The 21,366-nt window shown below is 40.3% G+C and overlaps 2 protein-coding genes across 5 annotated transcripts in view; one reads left to right on the plus strand and one right to left on the minus strand.

Annotated features, from left to right (window-relative positions):
• Positions 1–16,388, minus strand: part of tln2b (talin 2b) — an 87,684-nt gene extending 71,296 nt beyond the window's left edge. For all 3 annotated transcript variants that reach the window (XM_074677031.1, XM_074677030.1, XM_074677029.1), the window contains exon 1: positions 16,256–16,388. The gene's annotated coding sequence lies outside the window, so the exon portion shown is untranslated. The remainder of the gene's footprint in view (positions 1–16,255) is intronic.
• Positions 16,389–18,897: 2,509 nt separating this feature from the next.
• Positions 18,898–20,522, plus strand: c2cd4a (C2 calcium dependent domain containing 4A). Of its 2 annotated transcripts, none has more exons than XM_074678128.1 (2): positions 18,898–19,038; positions 19,154–20,522. In XM_074678128.1, exon 2 carries the CDS (start codon positions 19,179–19,181, stop codon positions 20,520–20,522), a length of 1,344 nt encoding a protein of 447 aa, XP_074534229.1. In that variant the 5' UTR covers positions 18,898–19,038; positions 19,154–19,178. The 2 variants fall into 2 exon arrangements, with proteins under 2 accessions (XP_074534229.1, XP_074534228.1); XM_074678127.1 differs by having other exon boundaries at positions 19,174–20,522.
• Positions 20,523–21,366: the final 844 nt, after the last annotated feature.

Below are 21,366 nucleotides of genomic sequence, written 5' to 3' on the forward strand. Positions count from 1 at the left end.
AATCCAAGAATGAGACATCAAACGCAAAAAAAAGAAACAAAAAAAAAAACCCTCTTCATACCAGGGACATCAAAGAGTTGAAGTCAAGCATTGGCTCGTATCCTATACATACCGTTTTTTCTCATAGCAGTGAATGCCCTCATTAAAATAACCTTACAACTGCTTGTCTATTCACCTCTTCTACAAAAGATCTGGATATTTTCAACCTACGACTTCACAGGCATGACTTTTTACCCTGTTGGAGATCAATAATGATAGGGACAGGGCTCCTGCGTTGGATTTAATTGACTCCTTTGCCCAGAATTTTGCTTTCTGCTACCTTTCATGTTTATGGGTTGGCTGACAAAATGCCCTGTAGGTCCTGCAAAACAAACAGATACAGAGGGAAGCAACCATAGACTGTGTGACTTAACTCTTTTATTATGAGCAATGATGGGCTTCAAAACTCTTTTATTCTGATAAAGAGTTTTGAAGCCCATCATTGCCGGGTGCCATATTTGAGATTCTGATCTCAAACTTGTTTAAAAGATACAATGCCTTACAGAAAAATTTAGGTAAAAAATTTAAAGATCCAAATGTGAGCTTCAGCAAAACAGCAGATAAACAACTTACAAAGAGACCACCATCATTTCTCTGACAGTTGTAGTTGAGGATGGTATGTCATGCAAATCAAGCCAAGCAAATTACAGGAAAGGTATCATGAGTTATAAACCCCATTGGACATCAGTGGGCCCCTAAAATGAGTCAGAGGCTGAGGATAACATTAGTCTCAGTCTGCATAACTGTTAATCTCAGTATCTTCAAAATGGATGAGTTGTTGAAAAAATCTCCATCAGTGAAGACAGAAATGATCTATTCAGGCCAAAAGTGTGCTTTAAACCAGACTCTAAACATGTTTCATTTTGTTGTAAACATGATTACCTTACTGTTAATGATGATTTTGTAGCTTCTTCACCCAGCCCCAGGTAGAGGCTCAAGGAAATGCAACTTTTTGCATATCCACACTGGCTTCTTTTTTCAACACCAGAAGGTGCCACTTGGTCAAGAGGCACTGAAGACTTCCTAAGGCTAAAGGCAAAAGTACACACATCAGGAGAGTACAATCCACCAGTTGGGATGCCCTTGATGAATCTCATCTTTTATGTGCTTACTGAAAAAAACTCTTAGCATTTGCAATGGTTAAGACCCAGCAATTCGCTCTAGGCATGGGAATGGAAAGTTTTCAAATGGCCAAATTGTTTCAGTGCTGTAACACAAAAATACACCAAAGGCTTTTCGATGTATTGGCTCTTAACTTGATTAGAAATGAGTCAGAACTGTAGCACTGATGCCTCTTGTTCTGCGCGTGCAGTTTGTGCCTGAGAAAATCCAATGATGCCCTCCAAAAATGGGCACATATTTGGAGTACCTTGAGGGGAAAACAGACAAATGTCAAGCGTCATTTCAACTGATAAAAGCTACTGCATAGATCACGCAAGCTTGTGATATTGCATGTAGAAAGAAAGACCTGATACAATGTACATAGAAACTTGTGTCATATATGGGACAGGATCCTAAAGTGTTGAACTGTTTTTGAATTAGAAACCATCTGTTTCAGTCTGAACCACTCTTATTAAAAATAAATCTTGTTTGCATACAATAACTTATATTTAGCAGTATCACTGCTCTCTGCCCTTCATGTGAGGGTTCACATGAATGATGGTTGTTCAGTGATATTTTTGCTGTTTTTGCTCGTGTGTTTGTCTGGAGATCCTACATGTAACCATAGCTGCATTGTTTACATGTGAAATCAGCTGTTGGCAGTCTGCAGCATGTCAGTGCTTACTGGTGCAAGGCCGGATGTCTTCCCACAAGGTTTTTAGAAGGAGGTGAGGACAGCGTGCTTGTTCTCAAGAGTAAGCTAAGAGGTGAAGACATCAACTTGTCCTTCCATCCATCGTTATTGGGAACATAAGATCTATCTCCAGTAAGATGGAGGAGCTAGCCATGCTAACCCAGCAACAGAGGGAATACCAGAAGGCAGAGTAGCATCATGCTATTCACAGACATGGCTAACGGAGCTAACACCAGGCACCAACGCCACATTGGAAGAGCTTCACCTGTTGTGAGCAGACAGGATACAGGAGACAGAGACTGAACAGACTGCTGAAGAAGCTCAGTCCTGGACCCTGTGGAGGTGGAGGCTGGCTGAACTGGAGAATGATGAACAAGCTGCCCATTTTCTTACGGACCTTTTTGCACTTTCTATTCACTTTTTTACTTTTGTTTTTCTTGATTACTGCTGTGACTCCTCCTGAATTCCCCCTTGGGGATAAATAAAACATTTTCTATTCTATTCTATTCCATTCTATTGTGTGTGCCTATGCTGAATGCTAAAGCCTGAGTTGGGAAGAGCACGCTTCCCCCGTCTTTCATGTACATGAAAAGTTAAGGAAGGTAGAGTAGTAGTTAAGACCCTCTGCCAGGCCAAAGCAATTTCAATAGAACGGCCATTTTTCCATTTGCCCACTGGATGTATAGACGTTAACAGCTGAGCAGTCAGCTGCTAAGGCTTGGTGTTAAGAGTAGTTGATGTTCTACAGGGCGAGCTTCACTTTGTGGCAGAACTAGCTCAGTTTTTCCAAACCGACAGTAAAATGAATATTAAATTCAAGGCTGATATCAAGATATTAAAGACTTCTTGGCATAAGGAACAACCAAAAATTCTGAGACACTTCCACAAAGGCTTAGAGAATTAAATATTTCCAAATGCCAAACACCTGTATCTTCGTTCTTCTTGCCTTGCTCTGTTCTTTTATCACTGTGAGAGGAAAAGACAGACAGATGGACTGCAGGCACTGGGTGAGCACATGAGCATAAAGGGAGGCAAGCATGCAGGCAGGCAGGCAATGAAATGTACCCTCCTCTGGTCTATAATAACTGGACAACCCATCCATTTCATCGTTGCCTCTCCACGGATCCCTGACAGGAGGGAGTATCATCCGTATCATTGGCAGAGAAGTGTGGGAATGAAAGAACCTGTCAACCTCCACTTCCAGCTCAGGGTTAACAAGACAAAAAGTTCCGCTCCACAGATCTGTGGATAAAAAAAAAAAGAGAGAAAGCCGTCTACTTAGCGCCATCTCCGCTGCTGTCTTTAAACTTGTACATCTAATTGTGAGGCTGAGCACACAGCTGTGACTCTCAAGTAGGAAACCGATTCTTTAATCTCTCCTTTTATATGACATCGACATGTAATCTCCATCTAGCTACCGAGGGAGCGGCAAGAGAGGCAGGAAATGAAATCAATGCTGTGTCTCTGCGCTGGGTGTTACTTCATTAGCATGGGCACTACAGATGTAGCGGTAAATCTGATTTATGAAAGGGACAACGAAACCATTACAGGCAGGAGGAGGGATTCATAACAGCAGGAAAGAAGGACACACCACGTCCTGTGTCATGCCGAAGCTTTCCTGATGAATGACAGAGGGCAAAAAAGTGGAAAGTGAAATTTCTCACACACTCACACAGTCCTTTCTTTAGATATAAAGCATCTAGTCCATTCAGTGATGTATCATTATCTGCATATTTGGATAGAATGTGAAGTACTTCAAAAATCAATGGACTGTATATTGAGAAAGCAGGACCTTTGGTGATAATCATGAGGCAAACATTATAGAAAAATCAATTATCATTTCAGTGCAGTTATGTCCACTGCACTGTGTAAAGTGTGTAAATACTAGATTTACATGAAGCTAATGTTAATCTTCTACATCCTCAACACATTAAAAAACTGTGAGGTTTGTAATTAAGGCATGTTTGAAGGGTGTTAGCAAACATCTCTGCGCCACACTACCTGGCAGAGTCAGTAACTTTAAATTGTCTTCAGAAGGTACATTTTTTTAAGCATCCAAAAAAACTAGACAAAATATTTAAGCCTTGCATCAACATAATAAAGTTTGGTAAATGTGTTAGAGTAAGCTTATATTTCTGTACTTCATCAAATTAAAATATTGCACTCTGGGGAAAACTCATCAGCCAATTTTCTAAATTGAACTCTTCTTTCATTACCAAGCATCTTATCCTTTTTGAGTACATCTGGGCACCAGCTGAAGCAGCAACACGGTCTCAAGAGGTCAAAGGTTGTGCACTGTCTAGAATGATGACGTCTGCTTCTCTGTATGGTATCTTTGGAGAGGTTAAAGAAAGGCACACCACGTTCAGCTGCTCAGAGGAGAACCATTGATATACACCGCCCTTCACAATTCCTGAAAAAATAGAGATCCAAATGATTAGTTGTGCACTCCCATGAGACTGAGAAGCTAAAGAGGGGGATGTGTAATTCAATTAGTCCCACAGCTCTGCACCAGAGAAAGAGAGGAAGGCAGATCCATCTCACTGAGACATCCGGGATGTGTAGGCCTAGTATACCTACGCACACAAGATATTGGCAGTGCATCATTAGTGCTGTTGCTTTAAATAAAAAAAACAGTCTTCCTGACTGAAAGACTGCTAAAGGAATCTTGGTGCTAGCAACAAACATTTCCTCAAACATACCCTCGTTCCTACGTAGAAGAGGGCTAAATGAGGAGAGCTTGCAAAGTGAGCCAGCCAGCCACGTTCCCAGCAATGCCTCTGAGCCTCTGCCATGTGCCGAGGATGCTGTCACCCACTGAAGTTGCATACAGATCGCCCTTTCAGAGTGCAGCTTCCTGAGATGCTCTGGTCCCTCCTCCCAGAGGGAAATTTATAAAGCTTCACAGAGCCTCTCTCCATGAGATTCCTCTAATTTATGACGTCCTTTTCCCCAGGGCCAAGGAAAATCAAATCAAACTGTAAATATAGAGCAAGTTTTTTTTTTTTTTTCTGTCCAGTATGGGCCCTGCACATACACAGACTGTACATCAAGGATAAATGGCACAGAGCCTGACAGCTATTAAATAACATTGTCACTGATCCCACATGTGGCTGCACTACATTTGATTTTGGATTATGAAAAGGGCAGACAGCACAGGCAATAAACGAGACTGAGCCAAAACACTTCTAAGAAAGTGAAGAATTGTAAGCAGCATTTTAAGACACAGGATCGCCAGTTGGGATCATTAGCTCTGGACTGATCCTTGACCTCAGGCTGGCACTTACACCTGGCACAAGTTATATGACTCCGTACCCAGCAGACTGAAGCAAGAGAGTGTGATCTCAGGGGTAAAGCCTCATAGGTGTAGAGTGTCCACTGTGGGTGGGCAGCTACCCCTCATTGGCTGCAGGTTTATCAATCTCCTGTGTGAGGAAACTGAAAACTTGACAGAGAGAGGAGCAAACAGCTGCCACATAGTGGACTGAACAGATGGTACCGGTGGCAAGAAATTAACACCGTATCATGTTAATCTTATACACAGCATCTGTTTGTGCAGAGAATAGATACATATCAGAAATTTATAGAGTTATAGCTCGTCAGGATTTGGAAAAAATTAGGCTTTTTTGCGATTGATGTCTTTTTTGCAGGATGGATTCTTCAAGAAATATCTGGACGTGAAAGCTCCTCGCCCTTTGATAATTTGAAAATGCTTTAATGTTTTCTTGATTAAAGAGCATGCATGCAACCAGCAGTACAAGAGCCTTCAGACAAAAGTAGCTTGTGTGCAATCAATAAAATTGTTGATGCAATCTTTTTTAACTCAAATTCCTATCATACTTTTTTTATTCTCTAACTGTAATCACAGGATAAATGGGAGGCAGCGCAATGCTCCGATCCTCATGTGAGAGGCCTGCAAGTCACTTTAAATTGAATCAGGTACAATGTGACTGCACAGTGTCCTCTTCAGTTATCCAAATCTACACCTATGCCAAATGAACTGACAGAAATATGACAACATGCCTCTGCATTTCAAGGAGGTGTTAACATATCTGCTGGGGTGCCAACAGCACTCTGGCCTCTGTAGTCAAATCAGAAAATGTTTACTTTCTTCATCGGGGAAAGAGCAAAACCATGAAACACCCACATCATACTGAGTACCAAATTTCATACGCTAGACTTCCATCATCAAACTTTAAATAAGAAAAACATCAATTTTTGTAATTGGTCCTGAATAATTCTCATAGTTTGAACATCAACAATATTGGTAGCACATAGCTTTTTTCATGGCAGAGCTGATGTCTACCCATAGAGCCAGGCTCATTAAGGGTTTGAAAATCAAAGCTACTCAGCCATTACTTTGTTCAAATAGCCCTTGTTTTATCCAATTAATATTGCACACAGCTATTAGCAGTCCAGATATTGTGCTTTCACTGAATGAAAGGGAGCAATTCTTACAGCTTGAGTGCTGAGGAAGCGGGCTGTGACAGAGTGCAGGCACATGCAAAAAGTAGGGAAATAATGGCTGCCCTATTTAGAGCATTTTCATGATAATGCCTTGTTTTAAATAAAACCCTGTGCATTCATGCTGTGTGTTGCCCTGACAGACCATCATCGAAACAATGACTATTAATGATTGACTGGCTTTGACAACATGATTGAGAACCGGGGATTAAGTTGAACAATACTTCTATTAATAACATGATCATTCTACTGAATGACTGAGCTCACTGCACGGCACTGCATGATTTGACAAACTGGTAGAACCAGAGTCACAGAGTCACAGCCTCAGGGAAGACATTCGAGATCATAGTTTAGTGGACACAATCAAACAGGTAATGTACCAGATACGATATTCTGATGATTACGTCAACAGCTCATAAAGCCTGTTGTCTCTTTTATCCCTCTCTTGTAGAAAGATGAGAACATGTCATGACTTGTATGTTTTATTTCATGGATGATAAATGAATGCTATCTTTTGTGCCCAATAAAAACTGTGCTGACTTTTATCAGTTGAACAATACAAAGCTCAAATGTAAATTCTATGAGGCCTGCCAGAGAAACAAAGGTTCAATCCATCTTCTAGACAGGTTAAAAATGATCAAGCATGTCATGAGATATCACTAAGTGGCCAAGATGTATGGATGAAATGAAGGTAAGAAAACATGCTCAGAGGGGAGATTACACAGGAATCTGCCTTGAGAGAATGTTGAATTCTTCCTCTCTTTAGTGGCTTGCTGACGCAGTTAAACAAAATTGAACACAAACTCGAGTCAGCTCCTGAATCTGATTTTCCAGACAATGCGTGTTCTGGAGAAAGTCGACATTTATATTCAGCTCTCATTCTGCTCTGAGGAAAAACAGCCTACCAACAAACAAGGTTACAGCATGAAACATCAGGATTTTGTATAATTAATGCTTGACTTGATTTAAAATGTCTCCTCTCTAATGATTTTGTGCCATCAGGCCAGGTGACCTTATCCCCCAGGCGAGCATTTAGGATTTATGTCGCACTTGACCCAAAGGATCAGCACAACAACTTAGGTTGAGTCAATGCATTTAAGAGCCCAGGTGACTGCTGCAGTTATAAAATTAACACATGTTAGATAATTAGCTGAAGAGCTTTAGTTCTCCATAAAAACCTGGCAAAATAGTCTGTACCCTGTGCTGTTAAGGGGTGGGAAAAAACTTTTTATATGCTATATCAGGAGGTTTTGTTTGGCAATATCAAAATTGGGATTCTTTGTCAATTTTTTTTTCAAATTTAATTTTTTCATACCAGTCTTTGTTTATAAACTGGATTGGAAAAAAAAATAGTTACCACTTTTCTCCAGCAGAGTGAATGTTTGTCTCTAACTCATAAATAATATAATAAATATGGCTCCTGATAAAGTCTGCAGACATAATCGTCATCAATCAACTTTTTCACATGGTCTGGTGTTAGAAAAGCAAACTAAAATCACAAAAATCATAAATATTGAAGAATCGCAATTCAAAATCGAATCGACACCCCAAAAATTGTAATAGAAACGAATTGTGAGAATAGCATATCGTCCAAGCCCCAGTGCTGGTGCACACAGGAATAGTCTAGTAATTGTTCAGAGCAGCTAAGCATTGCATGAATGCTGTCGTAATAATGTTGATTGCATATTTGATACTAAAAAGTTAAATATTGCCCCGTGCTTCCAGTTAACTGACACTTCGGTTTGACACTTAATGATACAGATACATTTTATTGAAGTAGCAACCACAGTGACACAGTTCACCGAGCTGCTACTTGAGGCTAGCCAAAAAGCAAGCAAATATCTATTCCACTTGGGATGCTATAATCAGCATTTTTTTTGCTACTTTTTTATATTTAATATTTGCGGATACCCAGTCCTAAACCGTACTTGGGTCTGCAAAGTAAACTTTAGGAGGAGGGAGCTGTACACATTTTGTGTTTTAACATTGATGAGTAGTAAAAATGAAAGCTGAAAAATGTCTTTAGCTTATTGAGTATATTTAACTTGGTCTAGCTAGTTTTGTTGTTAAACTTATCTAGTTTATTTTTCATGCTCTTCTGTATGAGGCCCCCTGAACTTGTGTCCATATAATACAGCACACTTAAATCAGAGGCGAGACAGTGCAAGAGCTTGATGTTAGTACCAGGTACTAGTGCAACTATCTCATGTTTTTTTCTCTAGCTATTACGATGTTTAATGTTTATTTTTGTTTTATGGCAGCTAAAATGAATGATAGGTTGAGAAGATCAGCTACGATGTAGATCACGAAGAATCACAAAATTAGGGATGCATGATATATATATATATCATATATCGCTTCCTGTTTTTGATCAAAAAAAACAGACAAAACATACTTTTTTAATCACATTCATCTTGGGCACATTCCAGGCTTCCCACAACCGTGTCACTCTTTCTGTTTGAACTACCTGGACACATCATCTGGGTCGAGATTGTTCTTTTTCTTTTTTTTTTACAGTATTGATATCCGCAAATATCGGTTATCGGTTGTAACAGCAATATTGATATCAGATATCGGTATCGGACAAAATTTTCATCCCTACAGAAATGTGAAAATCTGCCCCCATCTAATACTTGTGATCTGGATCAAGACATCCCTACATTTCACCCAGGATTACAAATCCAACTTTACAGCACAATACAACCAATTTACAATCCAGTATGTCAGTTGGTTCAGGTCTCTAAAGACAGTGTCTTTATTCAGTGCAAGTTTAAAAGAGTGTGATGTTTTTCTTCATTTGAGCCCAAATATAATGTGCTGCTCAAATAAGCACACCAGGGATACAGGGCTATTGTTAAGTTTGCAGTGTTCCACATGTTAATCATAGATTCTTTAGTTGGATGAATAGATTCCTTGGTGAACTAAGTGATGGTAATTTTTTTTTTTTAAGTATTAATTATACCTTTCAACAGATGATGTAATGGCCTTGAGAACAAGCAACATATCTCTGAAAAATGAGCATTAGGAAACCCTTCACCCTTCAACAGCCCCAACATCTCACCATCTTATCCAATACACTAACTACTGGCGCTAAAAACCAGTCAGCTTAAAACAATGGCTAACAAACCAGCCATCAGCACCATACTGCCATAGTTTCAATCAGCATCCATCTAATTTGTCTACAAAGGTTATGTGTATTGTTTATCCATTCTTTAAGCCCTTTGCACACCAGATGTGTATTTTTCGCGCAAATATTTCGTTTATTTTTTTGAACCTACTGTTTTTTAATGCAAGCTTTCACACCAGCAACATTCTTTCACTGAGCGTAAATGCAGCTTTTATATTTTCGGACCGAGGTAGATTTTTCCAAAGTTTTGCTTGCGACGAGTACACATCTGACCAATCAAAACACTCGTTGTAGACAAGTCACATACCACAACATTCAACACTGACTGTGTTCATATCCCAACACCCGGTTCTTTACGACTAAAGACATAAAAACTACAAAGCCTCCAAATTATTTGCAATTTCGTGCCATTTACTTGCGTCACCAAGCTGCAAAGGCCTTAGAGGTTCATCAGTCTGTATTCTAAGTGATAGGAGGCTTAGTTGTGGTGAGGTTAAAGTCAAACAACCATGGTGTAGTCCATTTGCATTTTATCATTGGTTTTTGCGTTGGTTAATACATTAATACTTTGAAAATGATTAAGATTTTGTTTTTTTGTGAATATTTCTCGCTGAACGAAACTGCAAAACATCAATTTTTTGTTGAAGCAATTTATTCCCTGCAGTAATTTAAAATCCAATGCTGAACTCTGATTACTTTTTCATTTATTTACAAGTTAGCTTACAAAAATGCAGCACGGACCTCAAGATGTCAAACAGTTACCTGTTTTTTTATTTACAAATGCATAATATCAGACATAATACAGACTTATGTTAGCATGAATGTTTGAGCTCTGTGTTGCTCTTCATCTGATTATTTTAGAACATCCTCTTCTTTTTTATGACCGCTAAGGTTTCCCAAAACAGTAAATTTGATGTTTATAAGATAATATGTTGCGCATGCTTATCAGCTTGTCAATATGCATTATGACATTCGGAGCACTGTTTATCTTAAAATACATGCCGTTTTAAGGAGAGTGAGCTGATTTGTTCGAAATGGTCAGTATAATGAAAAGATCACCTTGGTAAACTTTATCTTTCCATTACAAAAAACAGAGAAATATAATCTGATATATTGCCTTCAGCTGAGAGAGAAACCAGAGAGTCCCTCTGCCCTTACACAAGGTCAGTGCACTGCTGATGAGCTAGATATACAAGGCTAAAGAAACACAATCACTCCAACAGTTCAGCCTCCAGCTGCTAAATGCACTTCCGCCACACTAAAAACCAAATCCTTCGGACAACAGTGTGTGAGAGCAGTCCACAGTTCTTCTTTTGAGATGCAAGGTGCTGACACTACAGAGCCCTAAGCAGTGTGTACGTGTGTGCGTGTGTGTGTGTGCGTGTGTGTGTGTGCGTGTTAGAGAGATCTCACTTGGTCAGCAACCCTTGCAGCCTGTGGAGGATCAGAGCAGTGGATAGCAATAATTTTAGTGCTGCTGTCGAGACAGAAGAGTCCCTATCCCTTACAAAAACACCTGATAGCCTGCAATTAACCTTGATGTGATACTACAGCTTTGTCAATTCAACCTAAACAAGATCAACAGTGCCATTCGATTGCAATACTGTTTTGTCCCGAAGTCTATCTGTTATTTCATTTCATCTGTCTCTTTGCGGCTAGCCTTTGCTCCATCTGTCTGGAAAGTGTTTAAACCTCAAAACCTCTGGACATCTTCTGTTACAACCAATTTACAAAATGGTTAATTCAAGCTCTGCTGTGCCATTTATGTCAGTAACAATGGTGTCATATGGGTGTTATGCCTTCACTGTGTATTGTGGTGGAAGACCCCTACTGCTCAGTCGTATCTTGCAGTAAAGAATCATAGATGAGGATCGATGACGAGGGGCCGGATCATGAGGATCTCTGCCCTCATTGTCATTGACCTCTGGATCCTGTTGTGTTCCTGGGAGACTCCGGGAAACACACCAAGCAAGCTGATGAAGGAGTGGAAGACATCCGAAAATAGTTTGTGAAACAAGCCATGAAATTTCTCACAACAGAAGAAGCATGCGTAAAAAAAATCTCATAAGTGGAGTTGGCATAAGACACAGAGACTGAGACGTCACATGAACGCACAATTCAATTCAGTCCAAGATTGAAACTTGAATGCTTTAATAAAGAGTCATTCTTCAACTGTGTAGAAGAAGCTGAGCATTTCATAACTACATGGCTATTCACATGCAGCTTTTGTAAGTGAACAAAGACTTTCATGTGAGAAACTGTGTTCAATGGATTCAGTGACCATTAGACCCCACAGCAACAAGCAAGAACACAAGAAAATATTGACTTGAACAAAATAATGTCTCCAAGCTCCTTGTGAAGTCTGTTTTCGCATGAGAAAGACATGTCAGAGGCCAGAGAGCATGAATTTGGCCACTCTCCTTTTTTCAAAGCTATACATCACATGGTCTTTAGCACATGCATCACATGATCTGTAGCAGTGATAATCAGTTGGCTCCAGGCAGAGTGGGTCATGGGCCTGATTATTCCAGTGTCACAGCAGAACAGACACATTTCACTTAAAACTACACCAGCCTTTTCTGCATCATAGTAACTGTTTATATTACAAGAGAAAACTACTTTAGCACATGATGCCCACAGCTAAATCAAACTCCAGCAATTAGGCGCACAGCAAAAGACATAAAACTGAGGAAAAGAATGGTAATGAATGAAACACGAATGACCAAATGTGCATAAATCAGACAAATCATCACAAACACTCATCTTTAAAAGCAGCCAGGCAGCCAAAGGTAAGCAGACAGATATTCACTTAAGCTGACAGCTGGTGCTTAGGGAAACCTCAGCTCAAACATCTTTCCCTTTTATACCACAAACCCAGTTTTGGGACGAGACCTGTGGTGAAGCCAGACCTGTCGCCTGTTTCTTCAAACTGGTATCTCATTTGATCTGCTGATGGGACGCACCTCAGGCTGTGCCTCTGACTCTGACCTAAAGCACTCCACGCCGGCATCTACTGACCTACTTCCTGAGTCTGCGTAAGCATCACAAGCACAGCCGCAACGGTTTAGATCACATGTACAGTAAATACTCAATCACACTGTCACCCACTTCAGGCTAGATTTCTAAAGATAGAGTCTCAGCTAACGCTTGTCATCATGATCAATGATGCAGTGTCTTACTCACTGTTAATGATGTATTCTCAGCTTTCTGATCACAAGATAAAACAAGAGTTAAATGCTTTCTACCTTCACTTACAAAAACGAAATATTGTTAGAAACATTTCTGGAACATCAGCAGAGTGACCCTTGGAGAACTTGATGCAGCACAGTGAGAGGAAATACCATTAATAATCAAGCATGCAGCCAGTTTTATCTCATGCGACAACAATCTTTAATTACAAGCAAGATCAACCTAACTTAAAATCTGAGAGCACACTGGGAATGTAGTCCAGTGTTAGCTTATAATAAAGACAGCCCATAGGTATTGTACCTCTCATAAATCGACTTCCTGCCACATTCATCATCTGTTGGGATAAATACAGGAGATTATGTATTCAGATTGACGCTCCAGTGGAGGAAAGTGAATGGCAGTTGGTTTATACATCCACCTCTTTCAATAGAAACAGATTTGGAGGCGAGCCAGGCGCCTAAAAAAGGCTGTGATCACAAAGACATCGGTGTAGAAGAAAATGCATAAGAGAGAGCTAATTCTCTTGTAAACATGGGACACAAAGACTGGGTCACAGCCCACAGCATGGGGTGTGTTTTAGTTTCCACCACCTACGCACTCATGCATTAAATATGGTTCAACAATCACACTCTCCGATGACTCTTAAACCCCTTACTTCCCAACCTACAGCTGAACATTTCCTGGGGAATTCCGACCAGGAATGTAATCTTGATGACGGAGCAGCTACAACAGCTGAGAGGAAAATCACTTTCTCATGAAGTGCATGGAAGTTATGAGGCTTTGTCTCCAAAACTGCTTATCCTCTACACTCAGTGAACAGAAACACTCAATTTGAAAGACATGGCGTTGTTACTCTTATCAATGGAACTGACTGAGGACCACAAGCTTCTGTCAGAGTTGTTAAGTTGGACTAAGTCCTGGTTTGAAGTAATCGAAAAGAAGAAGCAGTCCACCTTACAACCATGTTTGGAGTGTGGGATTCTAGATCAGGTGCTCTGTTAAAGGTGTGTACTAGAAGTACTGCAGCAGAGATAGCCTTAATAGCTTCCCATAATACAAAATCGCTGCGGTAATGGCCTCTTCAATAGCTGGCAATGAATAGAGAAAAGGCACCATTTAAATAGTGCTTGGTTTTAATTACCACAGCAAAGCAAAAGTTGCAGGATTCAACGGCTTAAAAGCTTGGATGGGAGGAAATGTTTAGACTATCTGTATGGATTTCTGCTACACAGCGGATCAAAAATTGGATTATTTTCGCATTTTCTTTCAAACAAGGGAACATCACTTTTAATAACCTTGGCTCTTGTGAATGGTGTGAAGCATTTTGTTTGACAGAGAAGTTAGCCTTTATCAGTTGCTGCTGGCAGATGCAAGCTATGAGCTTATGACATTGTGTTGCTGTGTTCTAATAATATCTGTGTGCTCTGAAGTATGGTAATGTACAGTGTTGGTTGTGGATGCTTCACTTGAAAGAAGCTTCCAATTCTTTATTCAAAAGAGCAAAGCCAAAAAATCATATCATGAACCAACGACTGAGATTGTCAGCTCCGGCAAATAAGATACCAGAATTCATATTTGCTCTTATCACTGCAAATACTACCTACACAAAGAGAGAGAGAACATACTTGTACACATAAGAAAATCTGTCATGGCCAGTCTACACATAAACACATTAATCCGACAGACAATCCTGCTCAGTTCTACAACAAGGAAATGATATTCACTATTCATGAAGCCATTTCAGCAATATGTAATCTGGAGATTAGGCTCTATTGGCAGCTTTTCTGCCATTCAATAGATCTTAACACACTATAAGGCATGCACATTTGATCTCATATCCTACCTTTTTAATAGATGTTGACATACTTCACAGATAGATAAAATTCTAAAATTCTACATGTTTAATCTTAATCACTACCCAGATTACAGATAAAGCATAAATGAGAACATGTGAGCACTGAGGTTTAATGTGGCAGTTTGTCAACGCTTCTCTACCACCACACAGAAAGCAGACCTAAGCTCAAATACAGAATTGGTGATGCTTGACACCTCCAAATGCTAGCATCCAAGCCATTTATTTTTGAGACAGTTCATTTACACTGTATAGCATTACCCTCCCTCTAAAAACTGAATAAATAAAACAAGCCACTGTGCAGCCATCAAGCGTTAAGGTTGTACTTTATATGCATCATGGTTAGACTTAAAGATCCTCAATAGAAATAACACTAAACCAGATGCAACATTACTGCCGCTTCTGTGCACACATACTGTTTCCTACAAAGTAATTGAAGGATGCTTTTATCCTTCACTAACTGGTGCCTTACAGTACCACGAGGGAGTACATTTTTAGTGTGAGTACTCCCAGTTGGACTCAAGCCCAAAGCGCCCTCTCTCACATGTGTCTTACTGTATAAAGCCATCCAGAATCACAGCTGTCTGCACAGTGCTGATGCAGCTTGACTTTTTGTAGTTACATCACTCAAGGAGAACATGTCATCAGTCTGAAACCCCTTTCACACACAACAAGTATCCTTCAATTGACCCTTAATAGCCAAGATGCCACTCACAGAAACACTCAACTGCTCTACTGTAGGAGGGTGGGGCAGTTTTTTTTTTTTTCCTTTACAGTTCAGAGCTTTAACTGAATTAATATGTCACAAGAGTGTGTTACATACATTCCACAAACTCTATTTTTGTGTATAAAATAAACCATGGCGTTGTATGTAAGGCTTTCTTTATGTACCCTCACTCCACAGATCCTGTGCTGGGAGTAACATTTAATGCCTTATACCTGCTTGAAACAACCCCAGATTACAGCTCATGAAATATTGCCTCATGTGTGCACATGAAGCAAAGGAGACATGTCCTCTGCTGGGCATTTTCCTTGCTGGTGAGAAGTAGGAAGGTCGAGGTGGGCATGTACTCTGACCTCTGCAAACAGGCAGGTGTCAAGTCGAAAAAAAGAAACAAACATAAAATCATTTCAAGACTTCAAAGCCTAAACCCAAACTGAGTATAAACCTTATCGCTTGCATTTCTGCCCACATTTTTCTCTGCCCACTGTACATCATCAGCGGTTACATCCCTGCACGCGCACTACTGTCTCGTGTCGCCCACAAAGCTTTGATGTTGAGCACATCAGGATAACATTCAGGTCAAGTCCAAGTTACTGTACAGAACATTTTCTCAGATGCTGGGAGCTGGACACTGTTAGGTGTCAATTTAACACATTTTTAGCGCGAAACTCGGCAAACCTAAACATTTCTCAAGCAGCAGCATCACCGAACAAGTAGGTCAATGAGATATTCTCTTATCCCTCAATGTCAAAAGCACTGAGGTGACATTTGGGGCGAAGACATGGATTTGACAGGCTCCTAAATACGCCCCGGATGAAGCCAACCCGACTGATGTTTAAACCCACAGAAAAGCAAGGAAGAAGGCGGAGATGTGAAATATCTAACATCATGTGAAAAGGTCGTCTGCAAGCTGTTAATATGAAACGTTTTCAGCGCTTTTGCTGAGCCAACATCGAGCAGTCCGCCTCCCTGAAGTGAGCCCGTTTGGGGAGGAACAGCACCATTAAAATGAGCGCCAGGGTTTGAAAAGCAAACAGCGTTTAAAAAATGAAAGTGAAATCCTACCTGATGAGTGTCACTCGTTAATGCATACGACCTGGCTTGGATGTAGGCTAGGAGACACACACCACAAGCGGGTCAGCTCGGCTCAGCCTGCCTGCCTCCTCCACGGCATCAAGCCCCTCCTCGTTTATCGTACAGTGGAGAGAGATGGGAGGAAAAAAAACGACTGCATATCTATGCGCCGAAAAAGGAAGCGGCGTCACACTCTCCCATGGATTTTGGGTTGACATATATGTAACCAGATTAAAGAGTAGAATATCTGCAAAAGGTAGCAAACCCGCGAGATATTATATAGACCATGCCGTTTATACTTGTATTAAAATGCTCTCATGAAATATCTGAATGACTGACTGGTGTCTTATTTTGAAAAGCCTTTGAATTTGTGCAGCAAAGTACACCTGCCGAAAGCGTGTCAGCAGAGCAACCATCAGTGGAAGACCCTCTGTATTCCCGTGGTTTATTCCACTTTGACATAAAATCAATAACGCATGGAAAACTGTGTTACAACTGGCATCCTGTCGGCCGCTTAAACTATTACACTATATCATGCAGTACGTTGTCAAAGTAATGGTATCTTGAAGAACATGAAGCTATCCATCAAGGATTTGTGAAAGGTTGCACGGTTGTAGTGGAGGACGCTATGAAAATGCACAAAACCACGTTGATCAGATCATTATGGCTAATTTTGCTGCAGGTATTTGTTTAAAAAAATATCATATTGTGTTTTACGTCAGACAAACATCTTGGATTATCATCTCTTGCTGATGTACTCTCATGGTTTTTAAATTGAGTATGTACTGCCCCCTTATGGAGAAACATACAAAGCTTGGCCCACACAACTGAAAACACAGGTTAAAGATAAATTGTATACGCATCTATGTGTAATGATGTCTGTTAATATGTATTTCCATATATAATTATACAATATTAACACTTCCAAATGTAATGTACTTTTTATATATTGTCTAACAGTATTGTAAGAAAATTGACCATGTCTTTCTGGTCTCCAATAATGTTTTTGTTTGACTTGTATGTCCCCTCTTCCAAACGCCAGCTATTTTCTTAAGTCTGTTGTTAAAGACTACAAGACAACAAAGACAGTTTTCTCCAGTCAATAGGAACACATGTTGTGTCCTATGTGGCAAATCTGTTCTCATGTTTTCTCTGGTGAGTAAAAAATAAGGCGGTCTCACGCACAGAACCACTGCTAAGATGTATATCTGAAGGTGTGAGGTCTGATCAGCCACACTTTCAGAGAAACACAGCTCTTTGTTCACGCTATCCGTCCCATCCATTCATTCAATTGCTCACCCTAAGATCATAACTCACTTCTAGTGTGTGTTGGGTACTAAGTGTTTGAAAGGTACGCAGAGATAACTGAACATTTCAGAAAACATTTCTGAGAAGTTCCCCCCATTTAGGACACTTTCCCAGAACAATGTTAGCAATGATATCATTATGTCCTTAAATGCCTGGTGACACATGGCAACTAAGTTACTCCACTTGAACCTTGGCCAGGGTAAGGTGGAGCCGTTTGACAGGAGCTGTTCATGGCTTTACCACTCTACGGTGAAGAGCTAAGGGAAAATAACTAAAGGGACTTTCCTTGAAAAGTTAAAATCTTGGTGCCAACACTTAAAAATAGCAGAGCTGTTACTGGTTATAAGTTTCATTCAGTAAAACCTTTTTAACAACAATACACAGTTACTTTAACAAGTTAGTACAGACCCATCACAGTGTTAACCTAATGTCATGTATTTTAGTGAGAACTTGTAAAAAAGCTGCAACATGTTCCACCACAAGAGGGTGGTACTTACACGACAGAGTTCAAATAGAGGTTGAGCCCCTTGAGTCCCTTAAAGCACTGTTTTGTGCACATATTTAAGGGTCAGTTTTGTTATTATCCCTAAAAATACTGATCCTAACTTTCCAAAAGCCAAGCTATTAAGAAATCATCATCTTTTATCTACTACTCTAATTTATGGTAAAGTATCAGTAACTAAACATAAATACACAACTAAAGCTTCATAGAAAAAAAACAATATTCACACTCTACTTCACGCTACTGTGACTACTAGACTACTATGCATCCATACCACACTATTTTATCTTAATCTTTTAAAATGGGGTATAAAATGTCAAGTAATGAAGTCAGCAGAAGGGTATACATAATACACTTTCCAAGAAGGCTCCAAAATTAAGACTTCCCTTTATCATACCAAAGGGATCACAGTATCATGTTTACACATATTTCAGTTCAGGCAGAGGCCTGATGAAAACTTGAAGTATTCCTATATAATTGTAGTTTGTGTGCTTTAAATGGTTCAGAAATGTGTATTTTTTATAGTATCTTCTTGAAGTGGACAAAATCAGCCCATAAACACTATATGATGAAAATATGTGTAAAAAAAAAAGAGCCAATCACAACTTGTTTGTCTAAAATCAGTGTTAATACAAAGTATAAATTTATCATTTCAAACAGTGCAATGGTTTCTGCTAGGGCTTGGACCTCTGCTGTGGTTTGGATATTTCCATGGGAACTAGTGGCCTAGAAGAGAGGGAGGATCCTGTTTGAGCAGCACAGGGGGCGGGTGTTAGACTCACTGGTTTTCTGCTTGATTTAAACTGTCTACGTCTCTCAAACAGCCACAGATGTGCTGGTCTTGACAACAGGGAACCACCATCTGCTGCCAAGAGAGCTACGCAGTATCCTCCCAATAGCCTGAACTTTTTTCTTTTGTGAACGGGACAAACTTTGTGGATTATCCAGATCTTCAGAATAAAAGGTAAGAAAATTTAAAGTTGATGGTTGTAGATTTAATGCACTTTTTTAACTTTAAAAACTGATTGATTTCTGAACACAACAAAGACGTTTAAAATGATATCCATTTGATTTTACAGTTTCCTTTCTCCTCCCATAGAACCCATGTGGGTGATGGAGAAGATCCGTGTGTCTGTGGAGAGACCTAACCTGCCTTTTTCATCAGCCGAACTCAGTTTCAAGATCGGTCACATCATGTTTGGGGATAAAGCTGACAAAACTAAAAGGATTTCTCTCTGTCCCAATGTCATCACACCTGACAACATCCCAGAGTTCTGCATCCCCCCAACTATCCCGTCCCTTCAGGAGAAGAACACAGAGCAGAGTCGAGCTGCTCGTGCTATCAAGGGGTTTCCCTGTGAGAGAGTGAGTCCTGAAATAGAGGTGACGCATTATGAGCCGATCAACCCACACATTATTCAAGTGGAGAGCGTGGATGAAATCCCTTATGATGGCTGCAGTGATGAGGGGACGACCAACGCAGACCCTCAGAGCCAAGCTGCCTTATCTCTTCCACACCTAGCCAAAGCTCAGACCTGCTACGGCTTCTGCACCTTACTGGAGAGCCCCCACACCAGGAGGAAGGAGTCGCTCTTCCACTCTGATCCCGGCTCCTCTCCCCTTCTGCTGCCCAGGAGTCGATCCAGCATGTGCACTAAAGTCTCCCCTTCCACCTCACCCTCCTCTTCTCCTTCATCCTTCAGCCTCAACTCCCTCACCTCTAGGCTTTCCCCAAGAGGATACACTCTGAACTGGCAGGCCACTCTGGACAGCGACACCACTTCCTCTGCTGAATCCTCACCTTTCAGCTCTCCGCTGCTGACCCGGTGCCCCGCTAAGTCTTCCCTCTTTAAAGCATTGAGCCATGAACTGCTGTTGTCAAGGAACATGAGGAAGGCAATGGTGTCCAGGAACAATTCCCTGTCCACAGATGAAGGCAGCTCCACAGATAATAGCCCCAATGTCATGAGGAGGGCGTCTGAGGGCTTAGTCGAAGGCCTGCCTAACAGCTACAGCCTGGCGCCGCCCACCATCTTCCCGATAGACTTGACTCTGCATCGAGAGCGGGTAATGAAGGAGAGAATGGTGCCCATAGGGAAAGATGGGAGCCTCAGACTGTCAGCAGAGTACTGCCTGGAGAACCACAGACTTAGGGTTCGACTGATCAGCGCTGAGGGCCTCTATCCTCTTTCTGTGGATCCAAAGATCATCAACTGCAGCGTGAGCCTCTCTCTGGTTCCTGGTAAAATCCAGAAACAACGCAGTACTGTCATCAGAAAAAGCCGCAATCCAATCTTCAATGAGGATTTCTTCTTTGACGCAATCTCTGAGGAAGACCTTGTGCAACGCTCCCTTCGCTTTAAAGTGGTGAACAAAATGTCCACGCTGAAGAGGGACTATCTCCTGGGTGACTGTGATTTGCCTCTTTCTAGCATTGTGACATTATAAACGCTTTAACAGATTATTTATGTATTGAATTATTTATTTTCATTTTGTATTGTAAATTTAGATTTTATAATGATTAAATTATGTAAATCCCTAAAGTTGTCTGTCTTTAATACATTTCAAAGTTTTATTTCAGTATCATACATTGCTTGGGCACGGACTTCTGTGAACAGTTTGAGCACTTTTTTAGTATGCACTTTCAGCATTCAGGGCTCAGGAGATGGATGAATTCAGAAAACAAAAAAAAACAAACCCTAACCATCATCAAAAGTTAATCTCCACCTTATTACTCCTTAAAAACAAATAGAAAAAAACATAAATATTATTATTTATAGACTTTTATTCCTTGGTGTGCTAATGTAGCTGCAGCATCAGCAGCCTCGAGACGACAGCCGTCTCATGTTTCTCCTAAGCCTGTTGTTTTCCTCCTGACCTTTCCAGTGATTAAAAATATCACCAGAAACAGGTAACCTTAGAGGGGAATTTTCACTGTTGAGTATGCATAATTTTAGTCAGTATAAAAAGAGCACTATCTGCTTTTTTTGCTCTTTGATACAGAGAACATTTGTTGTTTTTCAAGAAAACCAAACTACAACTCAAGCTCTAACAGAATACAACATCCTTACAAGCTGACTGAAATGTGCTTCTGTCCATTTCTTAACGCTGGACAGTGCTTCGTGATACACCTTTGTAAATATTCTACACTCAAAGTCTGTATCATACAGTACATACCTTCTTGTTTCTCATTCTTTTTATGCACTTACAATTTTCTTGTTTACTTATTTTACAAAAAATACTTGGTCACATTAGCTTAGCTCTGGATAAAACTGTCTATTGTATCTATAAT

This window comes from Halichoeres trimaculatus, unplaced genomic scaffold (assembly GCF_033239565.1).
Source record: "Halichoeres trimaculatus isolate MK-OKI-2021-1 unplaced genomic scaffold, fHalTri1.1 fHalTri1_scaffold_10, whole genome shotgun sequence".
NCBI lineage: Eukaryota > Metazoa > Chordata > Actinopteri > Labriformes > Labridae > Halichoeres > Halichoeres trimaculatus.